A 25028-nucleotide genomic window follows, 5' to 3' on the forward strand; every position below is an offset into this window, starting at 1 on the left:
AAATAATTCTATAAATTTTAAAAAACTACTAATAATTCTCTTATAACTTTATAAAAGCTTACACCTTTACAAGATTATAGCTTTAATTTAAAAATCTTTTTCTTTAATTCTCTCTTATTTAAATATAAATGAAAAAATATAAATAAAAACATCAAATTAATTGTTGCGATTAATTGTTTAATTTAAATTATAATAAATATATTTAATATTTAATATATAATTACAAATACAATTACAAATTACAAATAAATAAATTGCTTACCAGAAGGTTGCTCTGCCGAAGCCTGATGCCTCTCCTAGGCCTCCTCCTCCTCTCAGTTAGACGCGCGATACTTAATGGCACTCCCGCACTCACGAGCGATATTTTTATATCGCTATTTTCGCACTTTTACGCGCTATACTAGACGGTTTCCGCACTATTTCGATACGATAAAAAATTTTCTATTTGGTCGCGCGATGTATATACTTAATATGTATATACTTTGAACGGCACTCCCGGTTTCGGTACGAGCGAAAATCCCATTTCACTTATAAGAATCAGCTTCGAGCCAACAGGTCAGGAATGCAACGATACAACGAGCAAGGACTAAGCCCAAACCGGAAAGAAGACGAAACGATTGACGGAAATAGAGGAAAATGAAGTTCACGAACTCTTTTTCGCGCATAATTATCCTATCTCGTACCGAACCTGGACCCGCTAAGCACGATTTCAGGTGCTTCGCCCGGAACACGAAGTTTCCCGCAATGCAGGATATGGCTACACCAGGCTGGTAGACGGCAAAAGAAGAGGATACCCACATTTTTTAAATGCTAACATTCAGCAATTTAGAAAATGGGGAGGCAACCCCTTTTACCGAGCGAAAATCGTGCCTAGGGGAATCCACTCGACTCCTCGACAGGGTTAACACACGCAGTGCGTGTGGCTGTAGACGAGCAAAGAGAAGGGACCCATTGACGACCATTCCGAGCAATCGATCGAGTTCTAACTAATTCGGGCCGAATCACTTGACGAAGCACGAAGCACGAGTGTACGTTGCATAGCAACGTGTGCAAACTCGAAATCCTAGTTAGTTGGCATCGGAAGTAGAGACTCGTGACAATAAATGAAATTGGGATTTTATATGAAAAAGTCCAAAAGTTCCGCGAAAACGCGACGACGCGAGAATACTACAACGCGAAAACGCGGTAACGAAGCGCTTGCCGTCCGCGGCACGTTGACGACACCGACGACGCGAAAGGGTACTTAGCTTCCCATTCAGGCACCTTAAGATTTATCATAAATAGAAAAATTTAAGATAAACCTCAAGGCACCATTCAAGTACTAAGCCCTCCCACCGCGACAAGGTGTACCCTATGGGAGGGTTATATTATATATAATATTTTATATATAATATAATATATAATATATTTTGTAATATACTATATATAAATTTTAATTCGCAAATAAACGATAAATAAAAATATAAAAGAAAAGAGAAAATTTATTATATAAAGCAATGTTCAAAATAATTGATTTTAAAACTAATTATTGCGCGGAATTAATTTTTACATTTTTACTTTTAAATAGATATATTTTAATGTTATAAATTGCATAATTACAAAATAATTTATATTTCTTAGATATAAACTTTTAAAAATATGATAAATAAAAAAATTTCTATTTTTTTATATATGAAATATTTAAGTAAATATATTAATATGAAATATTTTGTAAAATATAAGAAGCATCTGAAAATATTAATTAATAAAAAATTTTATAAATGTTTTAATTATTTTAAAATAAAATGGAATATTTTTTATAAGCATATGTATTATACATGTTACAATTTAAAATCACTATTGAATCACTATCAAAGAAATAAAACGAAACGTGAAATATGTATATTTTGAATATATACTAATGATAAATAATTTATATATTGTTACGTCCGCGGAACGATATATATCGAACGCGCGCGACATTCGACATACGCTGACGCTCGTGCACTCGTAAATAATAACGCGATTTATACACAAGAATTTTAATAAATCGCGAGTAACATACAAGAATTCAGAATAATCGTAAAACGGATCACAAATAGACGCGCGTCCGCACCACTTGACAGCTAGGCTTAGACTCTCTGACAGTCGTTGTTTATAACAATATCTTGACAACGCGCGCGAAAACGATCTTCTACGAAAGAATTCAACGGGTGACGAATACATTCAGCGGGACGGGACGCGGGGACGCAACAATATAATAAATAATGAATGTAATAAATAATTTATATTAATGACTTACATCATATCTCTTATTGATCCTTCCATTTCTAAAACCTCCTTTTTCTTTTGCTTTCTTCTCTCTTTTCTCGTGGCACTTTAATCCTCGTTGCACTTACACTTATTCACGAAAAGTTCCTCGTTGCACTTGCAATTGTGTTTAGAGAAAGAATTTGGTAATATATGAAACGTCTCACATCACTACTTCACTGCTCAAGAGCCACTGAGCGAATGATCGTAAGTCAAGAATATTACCGCGGTACTGTTTATATCGCCAGGGTCGACTATGTAAAGGAAGAATTTGATAATATATGAAACGTCACTACTTTATTGCTCAAAGTTACTGTGCGAATGACCGTAAGTCAGAAACATTACCGCGGTACTGTTTATATCGCCAAGGTTGACTATGTAAAGAAAGAATTTGATAATATATGAAACGTCACTACTTTATTGCTCAAGGTTACTGTGCGAATGATCGTAAGTCAAAAACATTAATAAAGCCGTGTAACATATTAACAATAGCGCGATACTGTTTATCAAGGTCGAACACGGTGTTATTGATAATTCTCTCGTTGCCGAAATATTTTCTGTAATATAAAATATTCGTGCGCGGAATATTAAATTATAGAAGTATTTTTATTTATTGATTAAGATTAATTGATTATTTATTAAACCATTCAGTAACGTATAGGGCACTACTGTTTATATTTTATATTGCCAAAGTCGAATGCCGTGTTATCGATAATTCGTTGCTGAAATATTTTATATATTATAAAATATACATTAACGCAGAATATTAAATTAATGATGTATTCTAATTTATTCATTAAAATTGATTATTTATTAAACAATTTATCACGGAGCCTTTCGTTATGCTAATTATTTGCATCTATAATTCGATTGTTTTACTTCGTGTTCTTTCACAATTCAAATTATATTTAGATTATCAAGTAGAACGATAACGTAACTCGGATGAAATATATTTGTGACTCTAAATATTAAAATAATAATTATTGTCCGTAAAAATCGCAACGATCGAAGTGATTATTTAATATTTTAGATTCCTATAATTTAATCGGTTCTCGATTAAATTGTGTGTTTAATTAACAAGGATTGAGAAAATTTAAAACATTTGTCGAAATATATTTAATTCTAATATTGTTAAAGAAATATTATAATAAGCAGCAATGATCGAAAGATCATAGCATAATTAATTCTCATGTACTCTTTTATGTATTCCCTGTATCAATTTTTAATCGCGGTAATGAATGATTGCGATTCGATAAAGATTTATCGTTACGATACAGTTTCATGTCGTTAATTAATTTTTAATTTATTAATTTTTATTAATATTTATAGCAAATTATGTTTCGATACTAATCGTAATCGTATTTAGTAAAAAAATTAGAATATACGAAGCGTTTCTTACCACTACTTTATTACTCGAGAGTCACCGTGCGAATGATGACAAAGGGATAACGTATAGGACGCTACTGTTTATATTTTATATTGCCAAAGTCGAACGCCGTGTTATCGATAATTTGTTGCTGAAATATTTTATATATTATAAAATATACATTAACGCAGAATATAAAATTAATGACGTATTCTAATTTATTCATTAAAATTGATTATTTATTAAACAATTTATCACGGAGCCTTTCGTTATGCTAATTATTTGCATCTATAATTCGATTGTTTTACTTTGTGTTTTCTCGCAATCCAAATTATATTTAGATTATTAAGAACGATAAAGTAATACGGATGAAATATATTTGTGATTCTAAATATTAAAATAATAATTATTGTCCGTAAAAATCGCAATGGTCGAAGTGATTATTTAATATTTTGGATTATTTGGATTATTTAATATTTTAATATTCTTATAATTTAATCGGTTCTCGATTAAATTGTGTGTTTAATTAACAAGGATTGAGAAAATTTAAAACATTGATCGAAATATATTTAATTCTAATATTGTTAAAGAATATTATAATAAGCAGCAATGATCGAAAGATCATAGCATAATTAATTCTCATATACTCTTTTATGTATTCCCTGTATCAATTTTTAATCGCGGTAATGAATGATTGCGATTCGATAAAGATTTATCGTTACGATACAGTTTCATGTCGTTAATTAATTTTTAATTAATTAATTTTTATTAATAATTATAGCAAATTATGTTTACGATACTAATCGTAATCGTGTTTAGTAAAAAAATTACAATATACGAAGCGTTTCTCACCACTACTTTATTACTCGAGAGTCATCCTGCGAATGATAACAAAGCGGTAACGTATAGCGCGCTACTGTTTATATTTTATATTGCCAAAGTCGAACACTATGTTATTGATAATTTGTTGCCGAAATATTTTATATATTATAAAATATACACTATTGCGTAATATTAAATAAATTATAGAAGTATTTTAATTTATTAATTAAAATTGATTATTTATTAAACAATGTGCCCCAACTTACCACTCCTTCCCCACTCTCCGCCGCGCGCCTAGTATAAGGTTATAATCGGACGACTCTCATTGCCTCACCCAAATTGGCTGATTTTCTTTAATTAATTTTTCGTTAATTATTACTAATATTGCAAAACAGAACACCTTCCTTCTTAATTTGAGCCAATCTACCTTCACACTTCGGGACTACAAAAAGTTATCAGATATCCTGTATACATATCTTATAGTACGTAAAATACATATTTCGGCAATGAATTTTCAGTAACATATAGATAGTGATACGAATAAAATTACTATATGTTTTATACGAATAAAATTACTTCTTTAATAATACATATAGTTAAATATATTTCGTGATAAAGTATAATTTATTATTTTAGATTCGTTGAAGCCGTTCAAAACGTAACGATATATCCATTAGGTAATCATAATTTTACTAATCAGGTAATAATAATTTTAATAATATTTTACGATAGTAATTTTTTTAATTAAAAAATAATATAAATGATATAAAAAATTTATAAATCATTTACCACGCAATTTCATTACTCCGTATGTTGCCTGACCTATATGCCTTTCCCAATATCCTTTTCCTCCCTTGTTCGTCCTTTGTTATTTTTTCGTGGCACTCACTCTCGAAAATACGACTAATTATAATTATAAAACGATTGCGAGATACCTTGCACGGCATGCCTCATCGCGGAATAATTATACAAGAAATATACTTTATTATATTGTAAGAGATAGAGAACACACGAGGGACGTATTCGCTCGACATTTATATTGGGCCAAATTCAATACTACTTGTTAAATGCTATTTTCATTGTTGATATATGTATAATATATGTATATTAACACGAATTATAAGATCGAAAGATTAATGTAATTGAAGTCATGATATGTAATAATCATTTAATTATTAATTCGATAATATACAAAGTATTTTGTATCACTATCTTTGCTCGAGTGTCACTGTGCGAATAATACCAAAGTCGTGGCATATAGATATTAGCGCGCTGTTGTTTACGCCACCAAGGCCAAGATGTTATTGTCCGTTCATCATCGAAATATTTTACATTCTTTAATAAATATATGCGCGGAATATTAAAGTATAGAGAAATATTTTAGATTATATAGATTAATTACATAATTATTTATTAAAAGATTAATGTATCTTTTATGGAGTTTTTCGTTATATGTTAATTATTTAGACGATTCTACCATTCGACGTTTTAAAGTGCGCGTTTTTAATCCGAATTATGTTTAAATGATTGAAAAATAGATGAAACGTCGGAAACGAATTATATTTGACTCTATATAAATATCAAAAAATAATTTTCCCTCATAAAAATTTATTTCATATTAATTAAATCAAAATTGCACATAAATGCCACAGCGCGGTAGTTGGAGCGCAGGAAAGAAACAACATTTCCTTCTTATTAATTGTTGTTTATTTCGAACTAAAAAACTACAAAAATAACGAATATTTCGGATCGTCTTTGGCCCTTCCTTAGCACGATTAACAATATACAATTATATATATATATATATATATATATATATATATATATATAATATTATAATATTATAATCACATAATATTTTATTATAATCTTCATTGCTGCAATATTTTTTATATTTAAAATGCTCTATATTATATAATACAATGTACTTAATAATAAAGTATAACATAATTACAAAATATATTATTATTATATTATTAGTAAATTTTATTACTCTTTGCAAGCTGTCTTTTTATATGTCTAATCATTATGCGTCTCTGTCCAATGCATCTTTTTCTTAGAATCTTCGGATTGTTATGAACTGTCGCACTGCCTCGTCCTAAAAATTATAGAAACGCTTCTTCTTCTTGTGATGTCCATCGGAATACTTTCTGTGGCCATTTGTTGTCTTCAGGCATTTTTAACAAATATTCAAATTGCTGAAGTCTATTTTTCTTTATTCTTTCGATTATTGTCTCTTTTGCTTAATTTTACTCAAAAATATTAATAATTCATTTTATTCAAAAATATCAATATAATAATATAATAAATAATATTATATATTAATTAATATGTATTAATTAATATATTAATATAATAAATAATTAATATATATTAATATATAAATAATATTGGTATCTCTCTTAGTCTGACTCTTCCCCTTCGACCTGTCCGGCATGAGTGTCCCTGCCGGTAACGACGGCCAATATTCATAATTCACTCTTATATTTAAGATCGTCTTAAGATTCATAATTCACTCTTATATTTAAGTAAGTTGGAAAATGTTATATAACTATTTATTATATAACTTATTATATAACTTATTATATAACTTATTTTACTAACTAAACGGAACCTTAAGAAGCAATCTAAGATACTTAAGATTATTTTAAACATAAGAATAGAATTCTATATGAATATCGGCGTGTGTTATCGCCGGCATAGCTCTTAGGTTCATTAGAGTACTCAAACCTCCTCACCTGGCAAATGCCTTCGTTAAGGTAGAGATATATCGAGGAGGAAAAATTTTTTTTATTCTTTATTTTTTTTCAATACATAGGGTTTAATAAAAAAGTTTATGTAAAATATAATTTAATACAAAATAATTTATTACATGGAATAATTTATTACACGAAAATGTCCAAAATATACGTATAATATAAAATTTACTAAAAATTTTTACGTAGTTTAGACGAGAATAATTAATTACACGATATTTATTATTAATAATAGATATGCAATAATAGAATTTAATGTAACGTAATTATATGTAACGTAAATAATCGTGATCAAAAGAGTCATTAATAAAATCATTTCTACGATTGTAGAAGAAAGTATTTGCATTACTGGCGCATTTTGTGCGGACTCATTAAAGACAATATTCAAAGACATGGTAAAAGAGAAAAAGCTTCGATGTACAAGTCAACGATTAAATTATAAGATAACGTTAAATTATAAGATAAATCGCGATTTAAAATTTCCGAGAAAACGCGACGATTAAATAAATCGATAATATTCGGAATATCCGATTGCGATATGTATAATTTTTATAATATAATAATCGAAGCTTCAATAGACATTATAATCGCGCGCGATATAATTATTATCACATAAATGTAAAGATATTTCGACAGACAATTTGATGTCTGTAATATTTACGAATATAGAACTCACTGTCATTTACGAATCTTTACAAGATAAATCGCGATTCGAATTCACGAGAAAACGCGACGAATAAATAAATCGATAATATGCGGAATATTTGATCGCGATACGTATAATTTTTATGGTATAATAATCGAAGCTCTCAATAGACACGAGCGTGATATAATTATTGTCACGTAAATATAGAAAATCGAAGATATTTCGATAAACATTTGAGGTCTGTAATGTTTGCGAATATACAATTCACCGACCGATATATTTGCGAATTTTTATAAGAAAAATCGCGATTTAAAATTCGCGATAAAACGCGACAAATAAATAAATCGATAATATTCAAAATATTCAAATGCAGATACGCGAGTGACATACCGATAATATCCGATAAAAAGAGGAGCGATCTTAAAAATGGAGAACGATTAACATCTTGTTTCTACATCAGATTTCGCAAGATCAATCTGCGAAGAAAAGTTAAGTGATCCATTGAACGTCGGGAACTTCACTGTAGGAGAGACCAAATTCCGGATCTTCCGGACTATTCCCAATAGCAATGATTTCAGTAATAAATCAACGACAATTATCCGTCGCCATTATCTTCAATTCACGAAATTGATATTCACGTCAGAAAACATGTTCTTACATTATTAAGAAATATATTTCTTTATTGAAAATTAAATGGATATAGCAATTTTTATAGAAATGTGATTACGAACGATTATATTAATAAATAATAAAATCCATGCATCATTGAAGTTTGTAGTGAATGTGGGAATACAAATAGTTTTGGGGTACCGTTTGCGCGCGCGAGACGAATCGAACCCGATAACAGCAAGATTTAAAAAATTTCAATTCGAATAGTGTGCAAAATAAAATAAATAAAATAATTTTAAATATATAATTAATTCTAGATTAATTCTCTAGATTCTTATTCTTATAATGTTTAAATTAATAATTTCTTTTCTTTTAATCAATATCTTGCTGATATAGGGGTACCCATTCGATTCGTCTCTAAATTTTTAAGTATTCGCACATTTTATGTAACATTCATGTATAATTTCGCGTATATATAATATATAATATTAATAAAAATTTTAAAAATATTTTGGATACGTTAATTTGTGCATGTATTTTATTATACATATATATAAAATGATATATATCTAAAAACTAATATCCTAAAATGGCGATGGATGTCCAATACCTGCAAATAGTTTCTTAAAAGAAACTAAAAACTAATATTAATATCCTCAGTACCTAGAAATAATTAATAATTAATAATAAAATATATTCGTTCGTAATCATTTTTATCAAACAGTTAATAAAAACTATTACAATATGAAATTACTTGAAAAATAAAAATTTATACACAACGCTATATCCATATTTAATCTACTATTCAATATTTCTGGCATTAGGCAATAATAATACCAATCCTAATAATGACAGAACATTTTTAACGAAGAAAAGAATAGATGCATTTTCTCTTACATCTAAATATATATTATTTAAATTAATTCGACTTTAAAGAAGCGTATGACGTTCGTCGTTGAATGACTACCGAAATCATTGCTGTCGGAAATTGCCAGGAAAACCTAGGATTAGTTCCATTCCTACAATAAAAATCCCTAATTTTCAACAGGGCACCGAACTAGACGTCGCGAATGGATCTTACAAGAACCGATGAGAAATAATTCTCCATAATGAAAATCGTTTCGACTCCTCGGCGGTACGAGTCACGCAACTTTCATTAACGTTTATCTAACGAAAGGAACAACGATAATTCTTTTATTAATCTCGTATAAGAACACGAAAAGAACGTGGGAAAAACACGGTGTTTTCGCAACCGTAATTTATTAATTTATTTATGAATATTTTCCGATACGAAATTCGTAAATACACAAATATAACCGAAGAAACAAATTATTAAATTGATAATAATTAACTCGAGATTCTATAATATCGAAGGTGATCGTTTAATTTTATAAAGCTAATATTTAATCGTTGACTTAACACATCGAATCTTCACACTCTTATTCCATATTTCTTTATATTTAATTAGCGCAATATTCAGGAATATTATTTCACGAGAGGGACAGCGGTGAGATCCTTTATTAAAATGGCAATTTCGTCTAAGAATGGGGAAAGAATGCGGAAATAAATATGATATGTTTCCGTAGTTTATTAATTTTACGAATATTTATTTCGGATACGAAATTCGTAAATACATAAATTGAATTGAAAGTAAATCATTAAATCCGTATAATAATTGACTCGCAACTTCATAACATCGAAGGCGATCGTTAAATTTTGTGAAGCTAATACTTAATCGCTAACTTAACATCGACTTTTTATACTCTTATTCGATATTTTTTTACTTTTAATTAGCAATATTTGAGAATATTATTTGAGAGGGACGGCAATAAGATCCTTTATTAAAATGGCATTCCCGTCTAAAAACGCGAAAAGAACGCGGAAAAAGCACAGTATTTTCGTAATCATAATTTATTTCATGAATATTCAGTTCCGCGTGATATGGAATTTATAAATAGATTTCGAATTTATTAATGACTCTTTGATATGAAAATACAAACAGTTACTCTTTTATGAATATTTCAAAAATATATATTATAGAATCAAATATGTTAATTTAATGAATTACTATTATATAATCATTATACGTATACTTTGGGTAATTTTTCGTGTAATTTGCATAAGAATTTATTCATGATATTTCTTAAACACTAATAATTATATATGTACAATTTTCTTAATATTCCTGAAAAAAATAATTTTAATAATTTAGATTTTATTTTTAAAGCATTTTTAAAAATAAATTCAATTTCATTTTTTAAACTGAAATAAAGCCAAATTACAAATTTCTATATATTGTATTAGAGTGCTAACACAGCCATATTTCATATGGTAAAATATAAAACAAGAGCAACCGTTTATAATTGGGCAGAATTTATGCCGGGTATCACAGAATTTAACATAACACTGTCACTCTCGAAAGATTAATTGTAATTTATATAATTATTGCTTGTATATTTATTTTAATACTATATTTTAATATTTTATAACTGCTTATATTTATTTTTATCTCGTTGCAGTTTATATTTATTTTAATAAATGCCGGCAAAATGAAATGACACAATATGTATATATTAATCTAATCTGTATATGTATCCTGCCCAATTGTAAATGGTTATCCTGACTTTAGTTGTTAGCAGCCTAGTATAATATATAAAATTTTTATAATATAAAAATTTTTTGTGCAGATTATCAATAAAGATTGATGGATATTATAATAATGTATATAATTAATAAATTTTTATAGTAATGCATAATTTATAATAAAATATAAAATTAATATGTGTATAACACTTATCATATTACAAGTTATTTCATTAATTAATCATTTGGCTTTACATTAAGTTTAAAAACAATCTACAACAAATTCTATAATGGATGAACTATAAGAAATTAGAATAAGATAAGTGAATAAGATAAATGAGCGTTATAAGAATAAATTAGCATCAGATGTAATTGATAAAATTTTTAATGTTCTTTTCAATAAATTAGATAAAATTTATACAAAAATGATCTTTTCTCGATTTTCTTTCTTTAATTAAAATACTGCAATATATTTTCGCGATGGATGCAATACATTTCGAACGAATTTATTAAAAGTTATTTAATCTATCCTAGTTCATCCATTTTAAGGCAACGGATTTATCTACAATCTCTACCGTTACCTTAAAATTAAATAAAAGTTTTTGTCACTCACCGTGGCATTGATGTGCAGCAGCGGAGATGTTGTTATCGAAACTACGTTGTCGTTAAAACTACGTCTGTAACATACAAATATAAAATTCATTTATAACAAAGCTCAAAATACAATCAATATTTCAAAAAATTATTATTGTGCGGAATTTCATATCCGTTGTGTAAAATAATAAGCAGATATAAACACGTATGGAAAGATTTTATAAATTTTGAAATTATTTTTTAAATAGAAATTTTTATATTTATAAAAATCTTTCTCTCTAATTTTCTCTTTAATTCCTTTAAATTATAAGAACGAATTATTATGCGTACGATTTATAACAATTGATATACAAATAATAAATATTCACCATCAGGTTGCTTCGCCGATGCAAGATGCCTCTCCCAGGCCTCCTCCTTCTCTCACAATAGTTTGTTGGTCTGTAACATACAAAGAAGATTCAAATTGTAGTCACGGTCAAAAAATTATTATTATATGCATTTAATTTTATATCCGACGCACATAAATAATAAGCGGATAAACAATTTTATAAATTTTGAAAAAAATTCTACTAATAAGTAATAATTTAATAATTCTATTAAAAGCTATTCGAACGTAAAAACTTTTGAATTACAGTTTTTATGTAAAAATTTCTCTCTTTTTTTCTTGTTTAAGTCATGTAAATAAAAAATCAAATTACGCGATTAATTACTTAATTTAAATCGCGTACGCAATTAATAAATAATTATATATAAGCGATAATTTATTTACCATAGAGTTGCTTCACAGGTGCCTGATGCCTCTCCTAGGCCTTCTCCTCCTCTCATGTTGTTGACGCGCGATACTTTCAACGGCACTCCCGCACTCACGAGCGATATTTTTATATCGCTATTTTTGCTATTTTACGCGCGATACTTAACGATTTCCCCACTATTTCGATGCGATTAAAAATTTTATATTTGATCGCGCGATGTATATACTTAATATGTATATCGACTCGTGACAATAAATGAAATTGGGATTTTATATGAAAAAGTCCAAAAGTTCCGCGAAAACGCGGTAACGAAGCGCTTGCCGTCCGCGGCACGTTGACGGCACCGACGACGCGAAAGGGTACTTAGCTTCCCATTCAAGCACCTTAAGATTTGTCATAAATAGAAAAATTTAAGACAAACCTCAAGGCACCATCCAAGTACTAAGCCCTCCCACCGCGACAAGGTGTACCCCATGGGAGGGTTATATTATATATAATTTTATATATAATATAATACATAATTTGAAATTTATTTTGTAATATAGTACATAAATTTAAATTCGCAAATATAAACGATAAATAAAAATATAAAAGATAAGAGAAAATCTATTATATAAAGCAATGTTCAAAATAATTGATTTTAAAACTAATTATTGCGCGCAATTAATTTTTACTTTTAAATAGATTAATGTTATAAATCGCGTAATTACAAAATTTATATTTCTTAGATATAAACTTTTAAAAATATGATAAATAAAAAAGTTTCTATTTTTTTCTATTTTTTCTATGTTACAATTTAAAATCACTATTGAATCACAATTAAAGAAATAAAATCAAACGAGAAATATGTAAATTTTGAATATATTGTTACATCCGCGGCGGCGACTTCGAGATATCGAAACGCATTCAACACAATCGGGCACTCGCGGACCGCGTAAAATAACAAGATACTCTTAATGGAAATTAAGAACTTTAATTAAAAACACAGAATACACAAACAACGAATAATAACAGGGGAAATCTCGCGATAACGACTCGTAATGTAAAACGCGTCCGGATAGCTTGACAACTATTCTTCGATTCAGCTGACCATCGTTGTTATACAACAATATATACATACTATTGATAAATAATTTATATATTGTTGCGTTCGCGGAACGATATATATCGAACGCGCGCGACAAAATCGATAGGCACACGACTCTCGCGCAGTAAATAATAACGCGGTTTAAGGTATAAGAACTTTAATTAACTACGAGTAACATACAAGAATTCAGAATAATCGTAAAACGGATCACAGATAGACGTGCGTCCGCACAACTTGACAGCTGGGCTCATTGTCAGACTCTTTGATAGTCGTTGTTTATAACAACATCTTGACAAAACGGAACAGCGCGGAAACGATCTTCTTCCGTCGACGTACTTCCGGCCGAAAGAATTCAACAGGTGACGAATACATCCAGGGGGTTGGGACGCGGGGACGTAACAATATAATAAATAATGAATGTGATGAATAATTAAAATATTAATGACTTACATTTTATCTTATTGATCCATCCATTTCCAAGACCTCCTTTTTTTCTTTTGTTTTCTTCACTTTTTCCTCGTGGCACTCCAATCCTCGTTGCACTTATTTGAATTCCTCGTTGCACTTACACTCATTCACGAAAAGTTCCTCGTTGCACTTGCAATTGTGTTTAGAGAAAGAATTTGATAATATATGGAACGTCTCACATCACTACCTCACTGCTCGAGAGCCACTGAACGAATGATAGTAAGTCAGAAACATTACCGCGGTACTGTTTATATCGCCAAGGTTGACTATGGAAAGGGAGAATTTGATAATATATGAAACGTCACTACTTTATTGCTCAAGGTTACTGTGCGAATGATCGTAAGTCAAAAACATTATCGCGACATTATTTACTGTTTATATCGCCAACCATGGTCGACTTATACTATGTTATTGTTATAATTCGTCGTTGAAATATTCTATGAGTGATTGCCGATTAAGAAAATTTAAATTGGTCGAAATTTATTTAATTCTAATAAGTATCGTTAAGGAAATTATTTTAATTAACATTAATAATCGAAAGATCATAACAAAATTAATTCTTTTATCCCCTTTTATGTACCCCCGTTTCAATTTTTATTCGCAGTAATTAATGATTGCGATTCGATAAGAATTTATCGTTGCGATACAATTTTATTATAAGTTATCGTTCGTCGTTTATCATAAGTTAATTAATTTCTAATTATTAATAATTATATCAAATTATGTTTCGATATTAATCGTAATCATGTTTAGAAAATAATTCGACAATATGCGAAGCGTTTCGCAGCACTACTTTATTGCTCGAGTGTCACCGTGCGAATGATAACAAAGTAACATATTAATAATAGCACGCTATTCTTTATATTGCCAAAGTCGAACACCGTGTTATTGATAATTCGTTGCCGAAATATTTTACGTACTATAACATATACATGAAAATATTAAATTGTAAAAGTTTTTCAAGTTTTTATAGATTAATTAAACGGTTATTTATTAAACAATTAATTAACATACAAAGCATATATATATATTTCGCATCATTATTTTACTGCTCGAATGTCACCGAGCAAATGATAGCAAAACCATAACATACAAGCAATAGCACGCTATTGTTTACGTTGTAAAAGTCGAACATTATGTTATTGATAATTCGTCGAAATATTTTATATACTATAAAATATACACGAGCGGAATATTAAATTATAGAAGTATTTTAAATCTATAAAAAATAAAATATATTACACCCTGCCGAAAAATGTAGAAATTCTTGAAAATAGAATTCGTAACGCATGTGCGGAGATCACTTCTCTCATGATAAGTCGCGTGATAGAAAATTTCATGCGCAGAATTGCTTTATGTTTAGAAGAAGATGGTGGTTATATTGGACATTATTTATTATAATTTATTACATTTAAAGATCAAAAATATTTGTCATTATAAGTATATTTTATTATATTTGTTTATTATATTTTTTACTATATTTGTTCAAATTTATTTATTAAATTTACGTTATTAATATATGTTAATATATATTAATATTTATTATCAAATATTATAATTAAATGTTATAATGTGTTATTAAACAAATTTGTCAATTTATTAGAATTGAATATTTTATATATATTATTATTATTTATATTATTAAAAATATATTACATATAAATATATAATATATATTATTAAATATATATTTTATCTATATTATTAAATTTCGCAATTATTTACTATAATAAAATGATAAGATTTCCCTTTCCTTACTCCCCGTTGATCTCGCATTCTAATCTTATTCAGCGAGTCTAATAAAGTATGCCCCTGACGATGGGCATCCCGACTTAATGTTGTGTAGCACGGAACAAAACCAGAAATTGTGCAGATTATGTTATCCTCTGAGAACATTCGTGGACTTTGGCTTCGTAGTTCATGTTCACGTTTTTAATGTCCACAGAGGGCGTCTGACGTTTTATAATTTCTAACCTCTAAATACACACAGAAAGCAAAATAAAGCCGCGGTGGAAGTTTCCTTTTAACGAGCATGGCAAGATATTCCAGTGAATCAGACTCGGATCATAGTAGATATCGAAGAAAACGGAATCGAAAATCGAGGTAAAAGACAAGAGAAATTTAGAATTTCACTATCCTTTAGGTTTGCAATTGTACGAGCTTAATTATGCCGGCAGTTGCATTTGACATAAATTTAATTGACATTTTTGATAGAACGTAGCCAATTTGTCTGATTTAACATCGTTTATTATTTACAACTTTGTCATTTATGATAAAGAAAATTTTAGTATCGCATGATAATTCCTTCAGATCTAGCAGTTCTGACAGTAGTGAATCTTCGCCTCATCGAAGAAGATCGTCGAGGCATTCGAAGACAAAACGTAGGCATCGTTCGCATTCGAGAAGTAGAGGAAGAGATCGAAATTCAAAGGGTCATAAAGGTTCTAGAAGCAGTCATTCTAGAGATCGAGATAAGAGGCGTTACCATACTAATACAGGTAGATCCCATTCTTCAGATCGCACAAGAAGAAAAGCCAGATCCACTTCCAGAGACAAGTCGCGAAGTCCTTCCAGCAGTTCGCAATCGAATCAATCAAAATTTAATGCTGAAAAGAATCAAGTTGCAGCGGTAAAAGGTACAACTCTCAGCTTGTATTATAATAAAAATCTGAATTTAATGAGAAATTTTTGAGATGTTAATAGATACAAATTAATTTTTCAGATGATTTTCCTATTGAACCGCGTTTTAAAGATGGTGTGCTTGAGGAAATAAATGCTGAAGGTTTTACTCCCAAACAGTTTACCTCATCTGCTGTCAAAGAAAATAAATTTAAGAACATTGTTATAGATATTAGTTCTGATACTATACAGATTCCATCAGTACCTAATATTCCTAGCGGCCTAGAAAGTATATTTCACACATCGGTAAGTTCCTTTGAATTTCCTATTTTATAAATATATAGGTAATGTCCATTTTCTTTCTTAGATTATGATGGATCAAGAGGCGAGATTTGATAAATGGGTGAAAAAACTCTATACTCTTAGACAAAAAGCTATAGCAGACTTAGTACATACAAATGTTACTTAAATAATAATTGAAATACCTTTTTAATAATTATAATTATAAAATATTAATTATATATATGTAATTTAGATGTGTATAAATGTTAATTTCTATTTTTAATTAATTAAATGTTAATAATTTGAGTGACAAATAGTATAAATACTTCAACATATTTTCTGTAAATTATACTTTGAAATATAGTTCACACAAAGTATTTATTTTTAAATATTTAATAACCAATTTGTCAAATTATTAGTAAATATTTAATAAATGTTCAAGATAATTAATAAAAGCTTATATAACCAATTTTGTTTTAATAAAATCTTGAATTGAGGGAGAATCTTGGTTGAGAGTATTATGTAATTGCATAAAAGCTAATATTCATATGTAATATATGATTTATTCTTTATTAGATTTTACAATTAATTTGCGTACAATTTTACAAAGTTGATTTTTAATATTATAAGAATAAAAGAATTCAAACTCGATAATCAGACAGAGTAAAAAGTATAAGTTGTATGAACTCAACTACAATCACACAACTTGAGATGAAATCATAATATTCCTAAAAAGTTTAAATGCTTGTGTAAATGCATGTTCACAGATAAGATTATGCATCATATCATAGAACTAATAAGAGTAGATTGACAATAATATTTCGCATTTCCATCTTTATCTAAGGTGGTGGAACTAACTAATTATATTTATTGCCACCAATGTGATTGAGCTATATACCTACAAACATTTAAAACGCCACATACGGTCCGCATATACGTATATTCGCGCGTTTATATTTTTATTGGAATTGATAATACAAGCATTCTCTTGGTATTAATAATACAAGTAAATATGGAACTAATATAGAATAGATTATAAATGTTCAGGCACTCGGTCCATGATGATCTGAATATATTATATATATATATATAATGTGTGTATATATTTCCATTATCTTGATTGTGTTTACAAAAGAAAAATTATTTAATTAACTTTATATGAAGATTGTTTAATTTTTTTATTCTATTTAGAGATACGACACAGTATTTTATTAGAATTACATATTATAATTGTAATTATTCTTTAATATACCTATCCTATTTCAATATTTTACACACAAAAATCATCCTGCGCAACGTCTGATACGTCTTTCGTACGCCATTTCATGGTATCTGTGTATAGACACATTAATTTGTAACGTAAAACTATTACAATTTTCTTTCTTTCTGATATGCTACCAAAGTTTTAGATTTTTTCAAATTCTGTTCACAAAGCCACTTCTTTTTATTATAAAGTATCCTGTCTTGAGAAAACTTCAGGATATATTTCAAAACTTCATTAATATTTATAATATGCGATATTTAAGATTAAATAAAAAATATCCGAGTACCTGTATATATTTACCGATATATACATACATAATAAAAATAAAAAAGATAAAACCGATTTTTACGAAATAATGTATCAAAATAAACTAATGAAAAAATTGCACTCAGTCATAATATATTCTTATGTATTCCAGTTTTGGTTCTTCAAATTGTATTTAGTCACAATACATTTTTATCTATTCCAGTTTTCATAAATTGACAATAAAAACAGGTATATATAAAACATATTTAAAATACAATATTATATATTATTAATATTTATTAAAACATGTGACTTTTCACTATGCAAAAATGCAGAACAAGTAAACAATTTTTAAGGAATGTCTGAATACCAAGATTCCTCTTGAATCAGTACTTTGTAATTTCTATTATTTTTCAATCCAAATATTTTGTAAAAATATGTATATATAGTCCCAGTAATCTTACAAATGTTTGTAACGTATTTTACGTATAATTACAATAATAAAAATGATATATTTTTCTCATTGGAACACATATTAAAAGACTATTTCAAATCTGAAATCTTCTGAATTTTAGCAGTTTATGTACTGCATATTTTGAGCTTATCAAAGGCATTGTGCCCCTAATATGAACAATAAATCTTTTTAATAATTCACAAATAAATTCGTGATGTATTAATAATAACACATAATAGAATTGTATTTATAAGCGCAACAACTTGGTGTATGATTATTCTACTATTATAAAAATTGAATATCAACATCCATAATAGTAGCGAAATATTTCATCACTATGGTATAACTAATGTTGCGCTTGTCACGTCTCAATATATTTCGGGGCAAACATGGAAGAAATATTAATTTCCCTACCAAAACCAGCTTGCAGAAGACATTCCATTTTATACAATTTTATTTTTTTATTCAGACCTCTTGTGCATATTTGGAACGATTCAATCATATTCTTATCATACTTAATCTCTCATGACATTATAATATAAGAACTCCCTCATGATGCATTAAATGTTTCTAATTAATAACAACTAACAAATCGCAGATTTAATCGCATTATATATAATTTTGTGATCTAAAGCTAATAAAAAATATAATGGAAAGACATAATGAAAGTCTTGATAAGTGTGGGAGTATACCTGAAATATAGTTTTAAAAAAATATCAAGAAAAAGAAATATTAATATCGATGTAATAAATGCAAGATAACGATCTTGAATTTGAGAATATTTACCTAAGTTTGCTCTGGACAGCATATAACTTTTATACATTGACCTACTGGTGGTTAATATTCTAGAATAATTGAAAATTTCCTGAATTGTGCTTTCAATAGCTTCATTCAAAGTCTTCTAGATTTACGATATCAACTTCCATAATACTATTGCCGGCGAATTGGCCGAACACTCCGCTCGACACGCTGCGTTTTACAACTAAAATATTTGAAAAAAGGAAAAAGCGATAATATATTAATGCGTCACGTATATAAAAAATATATATATATATGCAATTTGATAACTAACCACTAGAAGGATCCACTTTCTTTAGCATATAAATAGGCAAGTCTTGGCATTCTCGCGCTATATATGTCCCAACGACTGACATATCAGTGATTGGTGGTGTGACTACTTTCATAGTTTCACGCACGATTGCAGTATCCACTTCATAATAACCTAATATATAAGAATTATATTTTATATATGTATATGAATATATATATATATATATATATATATATATATATATATATATATTGTTGTATATATTTGTATTGAATTGTAAACTCACCATTGTACATTTTTCTAAGAAGATCATACATATTACGAGGTGGCAATACGCGTTGACGATTCAAGGGCATGACAAAGCAACAATGGCCATCAATATCTATGATACCTGTCTTATTCTGTAAATAAGTATGATATTATAGGAATCTTGAAATATGTAAAGATCGCTCACTAATAGAGCATGTTATAAGATATCGACTCACAATGTTAAAATCGTGTATAAAACGCCCTTGACGTCCACCGCGGAAATCAGGCACATCAATTTTCTCATAGCGCTCATTCTCAAGATCAATTTCAAATCTCTCTTTGAAGAAATTATTAATTTCATGATCTAAGTGCCTTGCAATATCCATTGCATCCTGTTCCATAGCTCTGGTGAGACTCTTGGTGAACAGAGTGGAATCGGCCAACAGTCCCTCATGTCCATTAGATGCTTTGTTTGAGCTGTCATATGGAATGCTGTACCAGCCAGTACGGAATCTGCGCATTTGAGTTCTCGCGTATTGTTTGTAAATATAAAGTCCACCGATTACTCCGATAATCAGTATCATTAGTGCGACGAGAAAGAGCAAAAATGTCGCCGTTACATGTATACGATGGATGCTTCTCTTGGAAACAAAGTAATGACCAGCCGGATCGCCTTTTGGACGTGCTGCTTCCGGATCGGTTTTTGAATCCTATCAAAAAGAATATTTGTATTTTTATTCATTTAAATGCTCTTTAATTTTCCACGTTTTTATATTAATCTGTACAAGGATAGGAAAATTAGAAAATAAATAATATATATATTTATACAAAAATTTTATGAAAATAATAATGGCATTTATCAGTAGATATACCTGCATCTTTTTGATAAAACAAAAATTGATGCAAATAAAAATTTAAGTCCCTAAAAATTCAATTATAATGTAAACACTGTCTGTAAAAAAAAAAAAAGACAACAGAAATTTTAATTTCAGGATTTATTTTTCAAATGTAAATAACTCGATATTTCAAATAAAAGTGCGTTTTTTTCTTTTATATCATGTCTTTTAAATGTGTGGAATACATCATTTTTATGGATTATATAAAAATATGTACGATATACATTTGTCATAACAGTAACCTTTGTCATAACATTATAAATTTACTTCTCGGTCTCGTCGATATATATTGTAGTGATATGTCAACACATGCATTATTAAACACAAACATACAATCTGTGCTGATAACGGGAGATATATAATATATATACATATGTATCAATGTGAATGTATATAAAATATATTATGTATGTATGTGTGACTCGATAAATTGATAATTGAATCGAATATATCTTTTTTTATAAACGAAAATTGTGCGTAGTTTCTACGCGGTTCGACCTTCACGAAATTAATTAAAGGTAGCGTTTTTCCAATTGACAGGTCAATTGATTAGTCGACGGGAGGCGTCCAAGCTCGTGCGAACGAGATACATGATACTAACCGTCGCATTTTCCTCAACAAACAATGGCTGCTCCATTTTGTCGGACGTCTTCTTCTCGGTGATCGCCTTCGTGATGACAGTCATCTTGGCAGCTCTTTGGAATGCTTATTGCAATGAGAGTATCCCACGATATGACACGATGAAGTTCACAGGGACCGAACCGTCTACCTGGCTGCTATCACCGGATTTATCGGAGTCCCCTCGGACGAGAACGAACAGGAGAGGACGAAACCAACACCGAATTGACAACTGCGTATGCACAAACGCCGAGATTGATCGCTGACAATCGTGCCCTCGGCGAGTCGATGGAACTAAGCGCACGCGCATGCGCGGATCGCGCATATTCAAGTGCCGTTATGGACAAAAAGTGTACGACGTGAGTTTCGGAACGCGCAAAAATCGCAGGAAAAATGATCTCGAGATCTCGTTGTAAGTCGATATTAATTGTAATTAGCGATATTATTGTTCCTGAAATATAAATTCTCTTGTTACGTGTCAAAAGCAGTCTGGATCTGCTATAATCTTGACTCTGTAAACATCCAACTAGCGCCGATAATTGGAATTTTACTTTGTCGGTAAATGACGTGCAAATGATTTTATCAACAGTGGATGCAGTCGGTCTCCAGTTCCTCTTTCCTGCTGCAGATATGGATACTGTGTCGTGTGGACAAGATGACAAAGCAATGCAGCATTTTTGATCTTTGAAAGTGGGTAAGCATAGTTTTTAAGGCTTGCGTATTCATTCCTTTTTGTTTCCAATAAAAAAAGGTCGAATTCTATACAAGTGATTGATTGTTTTGTTATAGACACGTTCGTTGAACTTGAAAATATGGTGGGATGGTATGTTCAATGAAATAAGGTTATTCGGATAATTTCCGTTATATCTTCAGAATTATTTTATCATAAAACTTAATATATAATAATATTTTGTGTTTGTTATTTGCCGATTTTATTTCTGCTAAATTTACAAGCGCATCTTCAAATATATTTTGAACCCTATTTTGTTGATTTGTCAATATTCTGGAAGAAACTAAAGAACCTCTTTTTTTAACTCTATATTAATTAGAATAGTTACGAAAATAATGTGAAAAAATTGGAACATAAACTAAAGAGAAAATAAATCTCAAGTGTTTAGTTTGAATATATTTTCTTTATTTGTCAATATTCCGAAGAGATTAGAAAATAATCTTTTTTTTTATATTTAATTAGAGAGAATAGTTATCAAAAATTAAAAAAATTGTGAAAAAATTAGAACATTAATTAAAAAGAAAACAATTCTTAAATTTTGTTCATTTATACACTTTACTAATACGCCTTATTTTATTACATGTACGAAATAGAATTTTGTTAATTAATTTCGTTTGTTATTCGGACAATTTATCTTCTAAAAACAAATCCCTTGCGGCGACTCTTTGTATCGACGAGTAATTGTGCTTGTCTCTTTAATGTGTTTCGGGATGGGACTTCCTCTTCGTCTTCTGAAAGAGGAACAGCCGGAATCGCGCTGGATGGAAATTGTGGAAACAATGGCTTGCCACTATTTACACGCATTGTTCTGCCTTCTGCCGAAGTTGTAGCCACCGACATTGTTTCCAACTAAAAGACAAAGGTATTATTTATAGTCGATTATGGCTATTTAGAAATCCTCTATGAATTCTTGTCCACATAAATTATCGAAATAAATCGAAATCTATTCAAAATCAGCGAAATTTCAAGAATATTTTTTAAACATTATAACAATGAAATATTTATAGATTAAAAAATATAGCAAAATATATAGAAAGTGTAGCAGATTATTTAGAATTTTGTTTAGTTGCTCAAAAGAATTATCTGCTAATTTTAATTATTTAAGGAAATAAATAAAGAATATATTATTTAAAGAAATAATATTGTCTCTTTATATTACAAAATGCTCATCAAAAGTAATAATAATAATAATAATAATATATAATTTATAAGCAATAGAAATAATTATTGTTTCATCTTAAAAGATAGAAGTATATAGATATGATAAATATTTTAAATATATTTTATAAATGATAAATATTTTAAATATATTTTATAAAATATTATTTCTTTTATTATATGTATAGAATAATATTGTTTAAGTTGTATATATATCATACTATCTTTAAAACAATTATAATAGCAAATATTTTATTCTTGTTTCAGCAACTTATCTAATTTCAAATATAATGAAAACTGACCTTCTCTAATGCTTCATCCATCACTTCAAGATATTTATCAGATATGTTTAAATCATCGAGTTCATGTTTGACTTTATCAGTCAACAGTTGGATAATCTCTAAGGTATCATCCATTTTAATATTCTCAAGTAGAGGAGTATCTGTTGCATGCTAGAAATAAATATCTTTATAAAGAACATATATATATATATAAATTTTAATAATTATGCCTTTAACCAAGAAAATTAAATATGCATAGCATATGAAAAGTTTTTATAATATTATTAATATCTACAAAAAATTTATTTACTTGTTAGAACGCGCCTGTATTGAAAGTATAATACTTCTATTCAATTTTCTTTCTAATTTTATTCATTTATGACATGGTTATGATTTCTTGGACACACACACACACACACACACACACAATTCTGTCATACAAAATAATATTTCAAGAATCTGTTAATAATCAAAGAATATATTATAATACATGGAAAATGAAAACGTAAAAATGACACTTGAATCTATAAGTTCTTTTTGATTGGCACTTTTTTCTTTTTTAGATATATAAGAAAACTAATTATAATTGCATACTAATTCCTACATAAAAATCCATATGTAAAAATCACTTTTGCTTCGTAGAAATTTTTCATCTCCCTTAAAGATATTTTGTAAAAGTTAAATGTGATACTTCTTTTACATAAAACAACTGATAAAAGCAATAACAAAAGAGAAACAGTACAAATTTTATAGAATAAAGAAATAATATAATTGTTAGAAAAATATTTAAGATAATTTAGATACACTGATGTGTAAATTTTACTAAATTCGTTTCCGAATAGAATTGAATTTTCACTAAGTGACAAAAGTGTTTAAAGAGGCAGTTTTAACACGAACGCTGCCCGAAAGGTTACCCGAAAAGTTTTTCTTTGAAATTAACAATTGGTAGATTCCACATATCCAATACCCGATAGAATCAATACTGATTTTTCACGCGGTTCGCTTTGCGTTCGCGGAAGTGTTTATTTTCGATCGAGTATTGAGGTGTTAATGCACGGAGCAGGCGTTGCCGTTCGAGGTGAGAATTACAGAACGCGGGTCATTCAGGAAAATTCATCGAAGATACGTGATGTTAGGGGTGTTAAGCTTCCAGGAACGATAAATAGTCGAAGCTGTTTGCGTCGTGGCAGACGTCCCATTAAAAGCGG

General features: G+C 28.9%; 3 protein-coding genes and 1 long non-coding RNA gene across 6 annotated transcripts; 2 read left to right on the plus strand and 2 right to left on the minus strand.

Annotated features, from left to right (window-relative positions):
• Positions 1–15941: 15941 nt before the first annotated feature.
• LOC145965145 (uncharacterized) lies at positions 15942–18151 on the plus strand. The gene is made up of 4 exons (XM_083088506.1): positions 15942–16075; positions 16283–16608; positions 16695–16897; positions 16959–18151. The coding sequence occupies exons 1-4, from the start codon at positions 16005–16007 to the stop codon at positions 17058–17060; spliced, it is 702 nt and encodes a 233-aa protein (XP_082944632.1). The 5' UTR covers positions 15942–16004; the 3' UTR covers positions 17061–18151.
• LOC145965144 (uncharacterized) lies at positions 17417–21929 on the minus strand. The gene is made up of 6 exons (XM_083088505.1): positions 21635–21929; positions 20374–20847; positions 20175–20289; positions 19910–20059; positions 19624–19819; positions 17417–19529 (listed from the first exon to the last, which is right to left on the minus strand). The coding sequence occupies exons 1-5, from the start codon at positions 21716–21718 to the stop codon at positions 19725–19727; spliced, it is 918 nt and encodes a 305-aa protein (XP_082944631.1). The 5' UTR covers positions 21719–21929; the 3' UTR covers positions 17417–19529; positions 19624–19724.
• LOC145965146 (uncharacterized) lies at positions 21492–22478 on the plus strand. The gene is made up of 3 exons (XR_014436630.1): positions 21492–22063; positions 22241–22345; positions 22441–22478. It is a non-coding gene; the product is annotated as an uncharacterized LOC145965146 (long non-coding RNA).
• Positions 22479–22894: 416 nt separating this feature from the next.
• On the minus strand, positions 22895–24516 carry LOC145965175 (uncharacterized). 3 transcript variants are annotated; one of them, XM_083088561.1, is made up of 3 exons: positions 24450–24510; positions 23842–23991; positions 22895–23230 (listed from the first exon to the last, which is right to left on the minus strand). In XM_083088561.1, exons 1-3 carry the CDS (start codon positions 24471–24473, stop codon positions 23012–23014), a joined length of 393 nt encoding a protein of 130 aa, XP_082944687.1. In that variant the 5' UTR covers positions 24474–24510; the 3' UTR covers positions 22895–23011. The 3 variants fall into 3 exon arrangements, with proteins under 3 accessions (XP_082944687.1, XP_082944688.1, XP_082944690.1); XM_083088562.1 differs by having other exon boundaries at positions 22896–23230; positions 24425–24516; XM_083088564.1 differs by lacking the exon at positions 24450–24510 and adding an exon at positions 24131–24218 and having other exon boundaries at positions 22897–23230.
• Positions 24517–25028: the final 512 nt, after the last annotated feature.

The sequence above is a fragment of the Camponotus vicinus genome, unplaced genomic scaffold, assembly GCF_025532165.1.
Source record: "Camponotus vicinus isolate PSW18456_S1 unplaced genomic scaffold, iyCamVici1.0 SCAF_14, whole genome shotgun sequence".
Classification (NCBI taxonomy): Eukaryota; Metazoa; Arthropoda; class Insecta; order Hymenoptera; family Formicidae; genus Camponotus; species Camponotus vicinus.

Excerpts from the sequence above, each read along its gene's own strand:
- LOC145965145 (XM_083088506.1), top strand. The coding sequence starts at position 16,005 with ATGGCAAGATATTCCAGTGAATCAGACTCGGATCATAGTAGATATCGA. Across the intron at positions 16,609-16,694 it reads TCAAGTTGCAGCGGTAAAAG|ATGATTTTCCTATTGAACCG; the intron begins GTACAACTCTCA and ends TTAATTTTTCAG. Across the intron at positions 16,898-16,958 it reads AAAGTATATTTCACACATCG|ATTATGATGGATCAAGAGGC; the intron begins GTAAGTTCCTTT and ends TTTCTTTCTTAG.
- LOC145965175 (XM_083088561.1), bottom strand. The coding sequence starts at position 24,473 with ATGAAAAATTTCTACGAAGCAAAA. Across the intron at positions 23,992-24,449 it reads AAAATTTCTACGAAGCAAAA|CATGCAACAGATACTCCTCT; the intron begins GTGATTTTTACA and ends ATTTATTTCTAG. Across the intron at positions 23,231-23,841 it reads TGGATGAAGCATTAGAGAAG|TTGGAAACAATGTCGGTGGC; the intron begins GTCAGTTTTCAT and ends TTTGTCTTTTAG.
- LOC145965144 (XM_083088505.1), bottom strand. The coding sequence starts at position 21,718 with ATGACTGTCATCACGAAGGCGATCACCGAGAAGAAGACGTCCGACAAA. Across the intron at positions 20,290-20,373 it reads TTATACACGATTTTAACATT|AATAAGACAGGTATCATAGA; the intron begins GTGAGTCGATAT and ends ACTTATTTACAG. Across the intron at positions 20,060-20,174 it reads TCTTAGAAAAATGTACAATG|GTTATTATGAAGTGGATACT; the intron begins GTGAGTTTACAA and ends CTTATATATTAG.